We start from the raw sequence: 12924 nt of genomic DNA, 5'->3' as shown, positions 1-12924 counted from the left end.
GGCCGTGGTCGTGGGCATGATGCTCTTATGAATCCACCACCGCCACCTGTGACCATGGAGCAGATTTTGGGAATGCAAGCGCAGCTGATGCAAGCTATGATGCAGCGCTTGGACAATGAACCTGCAAGAGGTCCACCGCCTGTCCAGGTTAGAGATAAGCGTGGAGAGTTTATGAAAGGTCGACCATCGGTGTTCACACATGCCACAGACCCTATGGAGGCCGATGATTGGTTGCGTGCTGTGGAGAAACAATTGAACATAGCACAATGCAACGACCTGGAGAAAGTGTTGTATGCTTCCGGGCAACTCCATGATGGACTGCAGCTCCAGCTGATGTCTAATACTTATCCTAACTTCTAGTCTTTGGTGAATCACGCAATCATGATTGATGATAAGCGCAAGGAGATGGAAGCTAAGAAGAGAAGGCTCCAAGGGCAAGCTTCTGGAAGCAACACTCGCCCGCGTGCTTACCCCCAGCAAGGTTTCCAGCAGAGGAATCAAGGACCAACTCATCAAGGAAACCGTGGTCAGTATCCTCAGCGGAACCAGTTCCAACAACGCCCTCAGTATCAGCAATAGTTTGGAAATCAGCGTCCCCCGCAACAGACTAGCAATCCTGCAACACGCCAGGGAGTGACTAACAATGCTCCTATGAAGAGTGGCGCACCCAACAATCCCAATGCCTGTTACCGATGTGGAGAAGTAGGTCACTATGCTCATCAGTGTCCTAAGAAGCAGAACCAGCAAGCACCTCAGAACCAGGCCAACAATCAGAAGTTCAACGCCCGACCACCTCTCACAGTGAAGGTGAACTATGTGTCATCTGATGTAGCTCAGGAGACGCCTGAGGTCATGTTGGGTACGTTCAGCGTCAACTCTATTTCTGCTACCATACTTTTTGATTCTGGTGCTTCGCATTCTTTTATCTCTCAAGCTTTTGTTAGAATGCATAGCATACCTTTGTGTGCCATGAAAAACCCAATACTAGTGAATTCCCCGGGAGGTAGTATGCCCGCTTCTTATTGGAGCCCCTCAACTAGCATTTCCTTAAGGGGGATAGACTTCAAGGTGAAGCCTATTGTGTTGAGAACAGCGGGAATTGACCTTATCCTGGGAATGGATTGGATGAAACAACACCGGGCAGTGATACAGTGTCAGGAGAAATCTGTGGTTGTGACATCACTCAATGGGGATAGAATCTATGTAGAAGTAGTAGTGGAAGCTCAGCCTACAGCCACAGTGAATCAGCTAGATGGTGAAATCAATGAACAAGTTCGTGTCGTGGAGGAATTTCCGGATGTCTTCCCCAATGACTTGCCAGGTATGCCACCTGACCGAGACATTGAATTCATTATTGAATTATTACCTGGAACTGCACCAATAGCTAAACGTCCATATAGAATGGGAGTTAATGAATTAGAAGAGCTTAAGAAACAACTAAAAGAGTTGCAAGAAAAAGGATTCATACGCCCCAGTTCTTCCCCGTGGGGGGCACCTGTGATCTTTGTGGATAAGAAGGATGGTAGTCAACGGATGTGTGTGGATTACCGCTCACTTAATGAGGTTACCATCAAGAATAAATACCCTTTGCCTAGGATAGATGATTTGTTTGATCAGTTGAGGGGAGCTCATGTGTTCTCCAAGATTGATCTCCGATCTGGTTATCATCAGCTTAAGATTCGGAACTCAGATATACCCAAGACAGCATTCACAACACGGTATGGATTATATGAGTACACCGTTATGTCTTTTGGGTTGACCAATGCACCTGCATACTTCATGTATTTAATGAATAAGGTGTTCATGGAGTTTCTGGATAAATTTGTGGTAGTATTCATAGATGACATACTAATATTCTCCAAGACTGAAGAAGAACATGCGGAACACATAAGGATGGTCTTGCAAAAGCTTAGAGAACATAAGTTGTACGCTAAGCGGAGCAAGTGTGAGTTTTGGTTAAAGGAAGTCTCTTTTTTGGGTCATGTTGTCTCCAATGGTGGAATAGCAGTGGATCCAGGCAAAGTGCAAGATGTACTGAATTGGAAACCACCAACTACAGTAAGTGAAATTCGTAGCTTTTTGGGATTGGCTGGTTATTACCGAAGGTTCATTGAAGGCTTTTCCAAGCTAGCCAAGCCTATGACAGCTTTGTTGGAAAAGAATGCTAAGTATGTATGGTCGGATAAATGCAAGTCAAACTTTGAAGAGCTAAAGAAGAGATTGACTACAGCTCCAGTATTAATTTTGCCCGATTTAAACAAGAACTTCTCTATATATTGTGATGCATCCCGTTTGGGTCTTGGATGTGTGCTTATGCAAGAAGGAAGAGTGGTTGCATATGCATCTAGACAACTAAGGAAGCATGAGTTGAATTATCCTACTCATGACTTGGAATTGGCAGCTGTGGTTCATGCTTTGAAGATCTGGAGACATTATCTGATTGGACATAAGAGTGATATCTATACTGATCATAAGAGTTTGAAGTATATCTTCACCCAATCAGATCTGAATTTAAGACAACGTCGTTGGTTGGAATTGATCAAAGACTATGATTTAGAAGTGCATTATCACTCGGGAAAGGCAAACGTCGTAGCTGATGCACTTAGCAGAAAGAGCTATGCCAATGGAATTCAGACAACATCTATGTCAGCAGAGTTGTGTGCTGAAATGGAGTATCTCAACTTGAGCCTGGTCACTAATGCCATGGAATTGGTGATAGAGCCTACATTGGAATAGGAAATACGCAAAGGTCAATTGGAGGATGAAAAACTTAAAGAGATAGCAGAGAATGTAGTGCTTGGAAAGGCACCCGGATTCAGAATGGATGAGAATGGAACTCTTTGGTTCGGAAAACGGATATGTGTACCGGAAGTGAAAGCTATCCGTGATGCAATTCTGCAAGAGGCCCATGAGTCTGCTTATTCTATACATCTCGGAAGTACCAAGATGTACTTGGATCTCAAAGAAAAGTATTGGTGGTATGGTTTGAAGAGAGATGTGGCAGAATATGTGGCTTTGTGTGACACTTGTCAAAGAGTGAAAGCTGAGCATCAGAGACCTGCAGGGTTACTACAACCAACGAAGATCCCTGAATGGAAATGGGAAGAAGTTGGCATGGATTTTATTGTAGGATTACCCCACACTCAAAGAGGTTATGATTCAATATGGGTAATAGTGGATCGACTCACCAAGGTCGCTCACTTTTTACCAGTCAAGACTACTTATAATGGTGCAAGATTAGCAGAGTTATACATGGAACGAATAGTGTGCTTACATGGTGTTCCCAAGAAAATTGTGTCGGATAGAGGCACCCAATTTACATCGCAATTCTGGCATAAAGTACATAGATCTTTGGGAACAAAGTTGAATTTTAGTTCTGCTTACCACCCGCAAACCGATGGACAGACTGAAAGGATCAACCAGATTTTGGAAGATATGTTGAGAGCCTGTGCACTCCAGTATGGTGATAGTTGGGATAAGAGTCTGCCTTACGCAGAGTTCTCGTACAACAACAGTTATCAAAAGAGCCTCAAGATGGCACCTTTCGAGGCATTGTATGGACGTAAGTGTAGAACGCCTCTGTTCTGGAATCAGACTGGAGAAACCCAAGTGTTTGGTCCTGATGTCCTTAGAGACGCGGAAGAGCAAGTAAGAATGATTAGAGACAATTTGAGAGTAGCTCAGTCTCGACAGAAGAGTTACGCTGATACTCGCAGAAGAGAGCTGACTTTCGAGATTGGTGATTATGTGTACCTAAAAGTGTCACCAATGAGAAGTGTGAGAAGATTTAATATGAAGGGAAAGTTAGCACCAAGGTATATAGGACCTTTTAAGATCCTAGAGAGACGTGGAGAAGTAGCCTATCAGTTGGAACTGCCTGAGAGCTTGTCCGGTGTGCACGACGTGTTCCATGTTTCCCAGTTGAAAAAGTGTCTGAGGGTACCAGAAGAACAAATTCCTTTGGAAGAACTTGATGTCAAGGAAGATCTTACTTATGAGGAGTATCCGATAAAGATCTTGGAAACTACCGAAAGAGTTACGAGAAGCCGAACAGTAAAGATGTGCAAGCTGCAGTGGAATCGTTACACAGAGGATGAGGCTACTTGGGAAAGAGAAGAGGATCTGAGAAAGACTTATCCCCAACTGTTTGGGTAAGCAATCACCCGAATCTCGAGGACGAGATTCATCTTAAGGGGGGTAGAATTGTAACACCCTAAAATTTGAATTCTTTTTAAAATAGTAAATTTGATTTAAATATGCAATTATATGTGCATTTCAAATTTAGGAAATAATATTTCTTTTATGAAATTAAAAGAAAATACAAGAATAGAAACATGTTGATGCATTCATGCTATTGCGTATTTATTTTCTGTGACGGTTGGTTTTGTTCAAATGCTAAAAGATTTTAAAAACCTTTTGAAAATGAGTTTGAAAATTTTATTTATAAAAAAAAGGAAATTCCTTCCATCTCCTCCCCTTCCTCACATTCGGCCCCATGGCCATTTCTTTCCCCGCGGCCCAGCACCGCAGCCAGCGCCCCAGCCCACCCTTTTCCCACTCGGCCCAGCTTCGCGCCAGCAGCCCAGCCACGCGCTCCGCGCCGGCCCAGCCGCGCCCAGCCCAGCAGCCGCGCGCCTCGGCGTCGCCCGCACCAGGCAACTGCCGCGCCCAGCCGCTGACGCCTGGGTCCCACCTGTCGGAGCCACCCCCTTCCTCCCGCGCGTCCCGCAACCGCAGCGGCGGTCATGCAGCAACCGCCCGCGCTCCACTCGCGCATCGTGGGCGCGCCCCCCCCCGCTTCCCGGCCGCTACAAAAAGGCAGCCGAGCCCCCCCTCGCGTGACCCCTGCTGCCGCTTGGACGTGAACAAGGATCTAAGTTAAAGGCAAGTATAGCTTGGGTTTTCTTTCTGTGACCATGATCTTGGGCTTGTTTAATGAAATGTGATATAAACATAAATGATGAATGTTATCCTTTGGCAAAAGCTGGGATTTACCGTACAACTGTGAGGGCTATATGGCTCTGGCTCTAGTTATTTGAGAAACCCTTTTCTAGCTGGTTAGAGGTCTGTGAGTTGGGTATAGGACAGCCTCTGTCCTGTTGAGCCTAGCTTTGGAAGCGGCCTTTTACTTTATTTTTGGAAGGGGGGTTCCTATATTTGATGACCCTGCGGCCCTGGCCGGTTAGACGAGCTCTTGGGTGGCTTTATATGGTTTTCGGTGTTTTGGACCTTGCAAACCCATACATTTGGAAATCATGACTCACAGTGAAAGTGTACAACCTCTGCAGAGTGTAAAACTGTTATAATAGCCGTGCCCATGGATACGGGCGGCCCAGAAAACTGAAGGAATTGTTGTATGTTCATTTAAATTGTTTATGTGCAATCCATTATTCAATTACACTTGATCATGTGGTTATGGACTATACTACCTTGTTGCTATATTTGTTGAGTTCGACATGGACTCACTCTTGCAATTTCCCCTACACCTCAGGCTGCTGGAGTCTGAAGGAGTTAGGCTTGTGGTCAACCAGTCAGTTGGATCCAGGGGAGTGAAGTCTGCACCCGAAGATCAGAGTTGTCTATCCGTTGATTGCTTTCTAAGGTTATCTCTTTTGCTAAGTTCGCTATATATTAAGCATTGTGAATTGATACTGCCCTTCATTTGTAGCTATATGTGAGGTTTGATTACCAGGGCTCACATATGATGTGCATTCGGCTTTGTCCTTAAAACCGGGTGTTGCACACTCCGAAATAGCCAAGAGTGTGGTCCTACCTCTACTAACGATGGGTGCGATGAGAGTAAATATATTGGTGTTGTCTCATAGGCAATCTTATATAAGATGATATAATAGATAACATGAACAATGATTGTCTTTTAAGTTGTCTCGTAATAACTCACAATTCCTTAATTTATACATAGAATAAAATAAAAATAAAGTTGTGAGTTACGTCAACTTATACAATGCATGTGCGTTCCTGCTGCGTTGTCTCTTACAAGGGGTTGTTGGAGGTGGAGAAGGTTAGGATGGGGATTTGGAATCGGATCAGCCCCTATATACAGAGAGAGATGGGTCGAAACCTCAAGTATTAAAGGAGAGGCTGAAAAGAAATATATTGAGCGTTGTACGAAAAGCAAACACCCAATTGTATATAATCTTCCCCTAATTAAAATAAATAAACTAGGCTGAACGATGGGTATGGAACAGAGGATTGGATCTAGTTCCTGTGATGAACATGCATCAGGTACATGTACGAAATGTGATGATATATTCATATCCCAGTCACGGTTACCTAATTATCACGCAAAACCATAAATCATCGGCCACTAGTTTTTGGTTAGTCAAACAAGCATCAGGTACAGGTACGAAATGCGTTGTCTTTTAAGTTTTTGGTTATAATGCCTGTTCGGGAGACCGTAAACGATCGTGGATTATTTACTGCTGACTGGTTTAATATGAGAGAAAAACACTGTTTCTGACTGGAAATTTACGATCGTTTACGAGCAAGCGAACAACTAGTTCTAGAATAGACAATTAATGCATCCAAATCTCTTTCGACGGCCAATATCCTCCACTTACAGGATGCCTATCTGGTTCAGGTTTCAGCAGGTCGCGGAAGAAATCACTATTGAATTCAGCGGTCACGGACTCAGGGTCCACTCATGATATGCACAACATCAATGGAGTCATGGATCGACACTTCCCTCTGCTGTAGTGCTTATCTCGACCAGTACGCCTAAAAGTAAATCCTTGAAATACGACATGAAAAATGAAGCACGGCTTTGGAGTGCATCAAGGATTGGGTTGGTTAGCACGGCTATGGAAGCAGACACACGATTGTATTTCATCTCGAAATAAAGCTTCCTTTGTCTAAAAAAAGATTTGCCAATGCCATAAAACCTAGAATTTTCTGCAATAAGGACCACAAAGAACAAGGATTTATGAAACAATGCCAGAGTTGAACCAGCTCGTCAAGTAAACAAAACAATGTCTTAGTTAGCAAGACATAATTGAAGGGGGAAACGAAAATAAAGGCAAGATAAATATCACATTTCAGGGAAATGAACACATCCTAGAGAAATTGCCACTAATATATGCTAAATACCGGGGATAGGAACCTGATCCTGACAAAATCTTGGCTCCACTCTGTCTGAAACCAAAAAATTCTCCAAGTGTCCCTGCAATGATAAGGGCAAACTTTTAAAAGAACAAATCGAGGAAAAACAATACAAGAACATGATAGCATCAAAAGTAATGGATATTCCATATTGCAGTGATTTGATTATATAGTGTAGAGAGAAGCCTATGTGTTCTTTTGCCTATGACACTGCAGTTGAGGTTTAAACTGGACATAACTCACATATTTTGAGCATATTTAGTATCAGCAGTTTTGCAGAGTACTAGTGGTATATATAACCAAACATTTCATTTTAGTAACTCTGTGGGTCTATTTATATGGTAGTCAACAAGACATAGCACTACAATCCTTTGTCTTCCTCTCTAGGTTCAGGTATAGTCTTTCTGTTGTAGGCTTGTAGCTGTAAATTCATAGACACGACATCTATGAAACTGAACCGTAGAGTAGCCCAGTGACAATTAGAGTGCTTTGACATAGTATGAATAATAAGATTACATTTGAGAGAAATCTACAGCTTATGGTTGCTGCTTAAAAAATGCCAGATTTTATGGCTTGTGACATATATAACCCAGGTGGCCAGGTTTTGTAGATTTGCAGCCGGTAACACAATGTTATATGGTCTCATAAAAACCCCAAACAAACATGCTACTGATGAGCAGTGTCCTAACTGTCACTTGTCAGCATGGAAAATGTGGATAGGCCAACAGTACATAGTGGTGTTATAGGAGGGGCCAAAGGGCCTCTAGTCCAACTGGTTAGAGCGTCCCGGCGGCACTCCTCAGGCTAGGGTTAAAAAAATCCCCTCGTATGTCCCACGCCAAAGCACAGGTCTAAGGACCGGTCCGTTCTCACAGGGCGACGGTGCCGCTGTGTAAGGGTGGGGCAGGGGTTCGGGGGTTTTCTGGGCCTACGCGAGAAGGTCTTCTTCTTAATGCAATGCCTGGGGGTGGTCATGCCCTCGCAGGTCCAGTGTTATAGGAGGGATCAACCTATCCACTTGGTCTAAAATTGGTTAGGATAGGTTTTCAGAAACAAACAGACAATGAAACATGGTGTCAAACATATGCAAGAACTCATCAATCCCTAAATAAATAGTTGAATTAATCTGTCAAATAGATAAACACTATACCTTATTTTGCAGGACAGGGTTAAAAAAGCAAAATAAGGGCTAGCGATGAATAAGCAAACAACGCTTCCTGGACCAATTTTGAACTAATATCATCTAGTTTTTCCAAACATATGTGGGAATAGAATACTAAACAGTTGCTGAAATGTGGGGAGGACAAACCTGATCTAGACCCTCTTCTTCCGGGCAGAAGGCCCAAGTGATGAACCAGCAGTAGTGCGTCCAGAGCATGAGCAAAGTCCACGGAGAATGGCAATGACAGCAAAAACAGCAAAAGGAACATACATCTGAAGCAACTTTGGTGTTGCTTTGCCTGAACCCAACATCTCACCAAGAACTGCAGACTGCAACAATTAAAGTGGATTTTAAAATTAAATGGAGGATATACGATGACAAGATCACATTGTTACTGCAAAGGGAAAAAAAAAATGTGCTCACATCTAGCATAACAGGTAGTCATTCCTCCAGGGAGTCAATAATTAATATTTGCAATGTTTTGGTATCTGATATTGTGATATGAAATAATTTTTGTTCCTCCTATCTTTTAATCTGAGACCGGAAGGTCCCGGGTTCGAGTCGCAGTCTCCTCGCATTGCACAGGCGAGGGTAAGGCTTGCCACTGACACTCTTCCCCAGACCCCGCACAAAGCGGGAGCTCTCTGCACTGGGTACGCCCTTTTTTATCTTTTAATCTGAGACATTGCAGTTGAGATTTAACCTGAATATAAACGTCACATATCCATAGCGCATTTGAGCTCAAAGGAACCATGGTTCAGAGAACAAAATTTAAAATGTTGGCAATAGCTTGACATTCTGGGAATCACCAACAACAGGAAATGCAATTGGTATGCCAAAACAATTATGGAAGTCTACAAAACCTTTTCCAGCACTATTTCATTTGAACAACCGGCCAATCATATTCAATCAGCTCACGAGAAACTATGTTTGGATTCCACATCAACCTGAACTGACTTTAAGTGTGCATTTGCGGATCAACCATGGTAGTCTTTTGGATCTGGGGCAGAGCTGCAGCGGTGAGACACCAGTTTCACGAAATTCCAGACATGCATGAATTACACTTGTGGCTCCACTACAGCTCTACAAGGGAGAGGGGAAAGACGACTTTACCATGGAGGTGAGGGTGGCGACGCCGGCCATGAGGGAGGTGGTGGCGGCCCAGCGTCGGCGGGTGAGGATGCCGTAGAGCGTGGCGACGGCGAGCGGCCACTGGAAGGCGAGCTCGAGGCAGATGAGGCCGCGGAAGAAGCCGGGGGGCTGGGCCACGAGGTAGTCGCCGAACTTGGCGGCGTACCAGCGCTTGAGCTCCAGGAGCGGCGCCGGGTAGAGGGTGTGCGGGAGGACGGACTGCGCGTCGATCAGCGGCGCCGCGACGGCGATGGTCAGGGAGAAAACCGCGACAAGCGCGTCCGCCGCTGCCGAGACGATGCCCATTGCCCACCGCGCCCCGCGCTCGCCGGCGGATCTGCTAGGGCTTGCGCGGCGACTGCTCCGGGAATGGGATGGGATCATAAGACTCGACTAAGAGTTTGGGTTTGAAGATTTTATTATTATTTTTAACACTTTTTTAAATTAATTTTAAATCTAACACTATTTTTTAAACTAACACTTTTGGCCACGCCTATTATCATGGCGCGGCAATGGTGGCGTGGCGGGAGGATGACGTAGCGAAGACCAGGGCTGCTGACCGGTGACGTGGCAGGCTCTGTCGCGCCACCGATCTTGACGTGGCAGTGACACGTCCTGATCGGTGGTGCGTCAGAGCCGAATAAAAGGTCTGCGGCCCAGTCCCGCCTGCCTGTCGTGCCCGCCGCGTCCAGCCGCCTGCTTGCCATGCCTTGGCGCCCGCCGCGCCTTTCCGGCACTGCACCTGCCCGCTGTTATTCATGAGTCTGTAAGTTTCGGACGACAATATTCATTCGACATAAGTTTGACATAACCAACTAAGTCCTAGTAGTGTAAGGATCCCTCTGTCTCTTCGGATTTATAGGCAACACAGTGGTAGTGTAGCCAACGTCGATGTGGGGCAAGGGCACCTCTGCGTCGGTGTCAGTCAGGAAGTATGCTCGGTGCTGGTCGTCGTACTCCACCTCAAGAAGGGGGTACAACTGGTGCTGCGTGGGAGGAGCCATCTTGTTACAAATTGATAAATAAAGGGTCAGAGTATTCAAATTAATAATATTCAAATTAACATTATGTAGCATTACAAAATTTGAACTACTTGTTATACAATACGAACACGATATGAAAGCACATGTATATATTCAAATTAACATTAACAATATAAAAGCACATGGTGTCCTCGTCTTCTATGCATGCTAGCCTTATGACCAGGGACTTTACAAACGGAACAAAGATTCCTGCCACGGGTCTCGTTGAAGTCTTTCCTTCCGTACATGTCTTCGTCGTACCCTCTTATAACGTCCATGTCCCCCTTAAGTCGCTTCTTCTTCCTCCTACCTTTCCCTACCTTCATTAGATCCAGATACGGCACGTTGTCATAACCATTATAAGGTGCCCACTGTGTCGGGTCAAGGTATGGCTCGAAGCTCATCTCCCAAATACTAACGGTGTTCGAACGCAGATACAAGGGTGACATATATGGCAGATCCTCACAGTTGTACCCGCGAACCCTGCAAGCTATGATCATATGAGAGCAAGGGGCATACATGATCTGAGAGACGTTGCAACTGCACTCTACCTTTTCAAGATCAACTCGGTAGTTTCGTCCACCATAACGTTCGTCGCCCAAGCTTATGCCACCCTTGCCCTATACACTAAAGATATGACAGCGGGGTCCATACGGCTCGGTGGTGTGCTGCTTGGCCAATTCCTCAGCCTCCTTTAAATGTTCTGCTCCGGCCTTTTTCAAAATGTCCCTGCTCAGCTATATTCCTCTGTGCAAGTTCCCACCTCTTGACAAAATATTAGTTGCACTTATGAAAGAAGAACTCAACAATTCCAGACACAGGCAACGATCGAACTCCGGTGAATACACGGTTGAAAGACTCCGAGGAGTTAGTGGTCATGATGCCATACCTGAACCCCCTTGTCAAATGCTAACGTCCACTGAGCCTTCTATTCCATCTGCGCCTCTAACCAGGGCTTTTTCGCTTCATTTACCATCTTGTCTAGTTCTCTCTTTGTCTCCTTGAACTGATGCTCTGTACATACATAACATCGAATTACTAGGGCAATTTGCTTAGCACGCCAAGCCTTTCCGTACTTCACATCATACTTAACGAATCTAGATATGGACTGTTGTAAAGAAGAAACCAAAATATCGTTATTGTCATCAACGAGCCCCAATATATGACGGGCAAGGTAACGTGCAGTGAGTTGCTGATGATTTTCCTTCCCCCTATTTGTTAGGCAAGTGTAGGGTTCGACAACTTTACTTATCCTCCACTTGCCATCACTCTGTCTCTTTCGTGCATTTAACCTCCACATACAACTATTTTTGTATATCACGTGGTACCGCAACTCTTGGTCTAAATGAGTGATGTTGTACGGCTCATGGTGATACACAGCATAGTCCTAAAGGAAGAGCTTCATCTCTGACATTGTATTGAATATCATTCCCTTCCTAAGGGTTTCTTTCTCATGGTCATACAATGATTTTCTACACATCTGGAGACCGGTGTCACAAACTGCCATATCCGTCATGCTCACATCCCTATAGTTCGGAATGCCCCTGAAAGGTACGTTCATCAACCTTAGTTGCTCAAGCTCAGTCGCTGTGTAAGGTGGTGGTGGAACATACTGCTGCACTTTGCTAATTCTGGCCCATGAATCATAGGGGGGTATCATCTGCTGCTAAATCTGTGACTAGTCTACCCTAAGCCTGAATACCATGCAAACCCTCAGTTGGTACTGGTAATGGCATAGTATGAACCGGTACTGGCATGTCATCAACCGATGTTGGCATAGCATCTGTACATCCTTGGTCATCATTAGAATCGTCTGAATCACTGCTAACTACATCACCGATCCTGTCCTCCTCCTCCTACTCCTCTTCCTGTTTAAACTCGTTCACATCGAAGTCATTGCTTATACAGCCTACTGTAGTTGAATGAAACTGCTCCTATGTCAATTGACCATCTAAATCCATGTTACTCTGAGTTGCTTCCCCTTTGACCCCTAATTCTTGTTCATTGCCTCCAACACTATCAATGGACGGGCTGTCTTGGACACCCTGCATCCTATCAATGGACGGGCTGTCTTGGACACCCTGCATCCTGTACCCATTCTCCACCATCACCTTAGCCATGGGCACATTAGAACCTTAGAGCACCCTAGTGTAGCGGGACCAGTGAGCAGGGTCGCGCAAGGACATGAAGACATAGTGTGCCATAGTCTTCCCAGTATTAAACCTCTCCTTTAGTGTGAAATCACCGCCAAACTTTGCATTCAAATGAACACAAAGGTCGTTGAAGCAAGGAGATTCATCAAACCACTCCTATTCTTCTTTCATATCCTCAAACATACCATCTTCTCTCCTAACACTTTCTCCATATAAAACTCTAACACAACAATCCATCTACAAAAGCATTTCAAGAAACTTCATCAATTCGTTGAAATCGTCGTACGTAATGTCCATTGTAATATTAATATATATTCTAACTATAACTATACTAACTAAT

General features: G+C 44.6%; 1 protein-coding gene across 1 annotated transcript; it reads right to left on the bottom strand.

Moving 5' to 3' along the window:
- Positions 1-6536: 6536 nt before the first annotated feature.
- Positions 6537-9797, bottom strand: LOC136545707 (uncharacterized). The gene is made up of 3 exons (XM_066537696.1): positions 9392-9797; positions 8426-8607; positions 6537-7177 (listed from the first exon to the last, which is right to left on the bottom strand). Exons 1-2 carry the CDS (start codon positions 9791-9793, stop codon positions 8431-8433), a joined length of 579 nt encoding a protein of 192 aa, XP_066393793.1. The 5' UTR covers positions 9794-9797; the 3' UTR covers positions 6537-7177; positions 8426-8430.
- Positions 9798-12924: the final 3127 nt, after the last annotated feature.

The sequence above is a fragment of the Miscanthus floridulus genome, chromosome 3 (genome assembly GCF_019320115.1).
Source record: "Miscanthus floridulus cultivar M001 chromosome 3, ASM1932011v1, whole genome shotgun sequence".
In the NCBI taxonomy this organism is placed as follows: Eukaryota; Viridiplantae; Streptophyta; class Magnoliopsida; order Poales; family Poaceae; genus Miscanthus; species Miscanthus floridulus.
The sequence above is the reverse complement of the archived record's forward strand: the minus strand, read 5'-3'. Positions and strand labels throughout refer to the sequence as shown.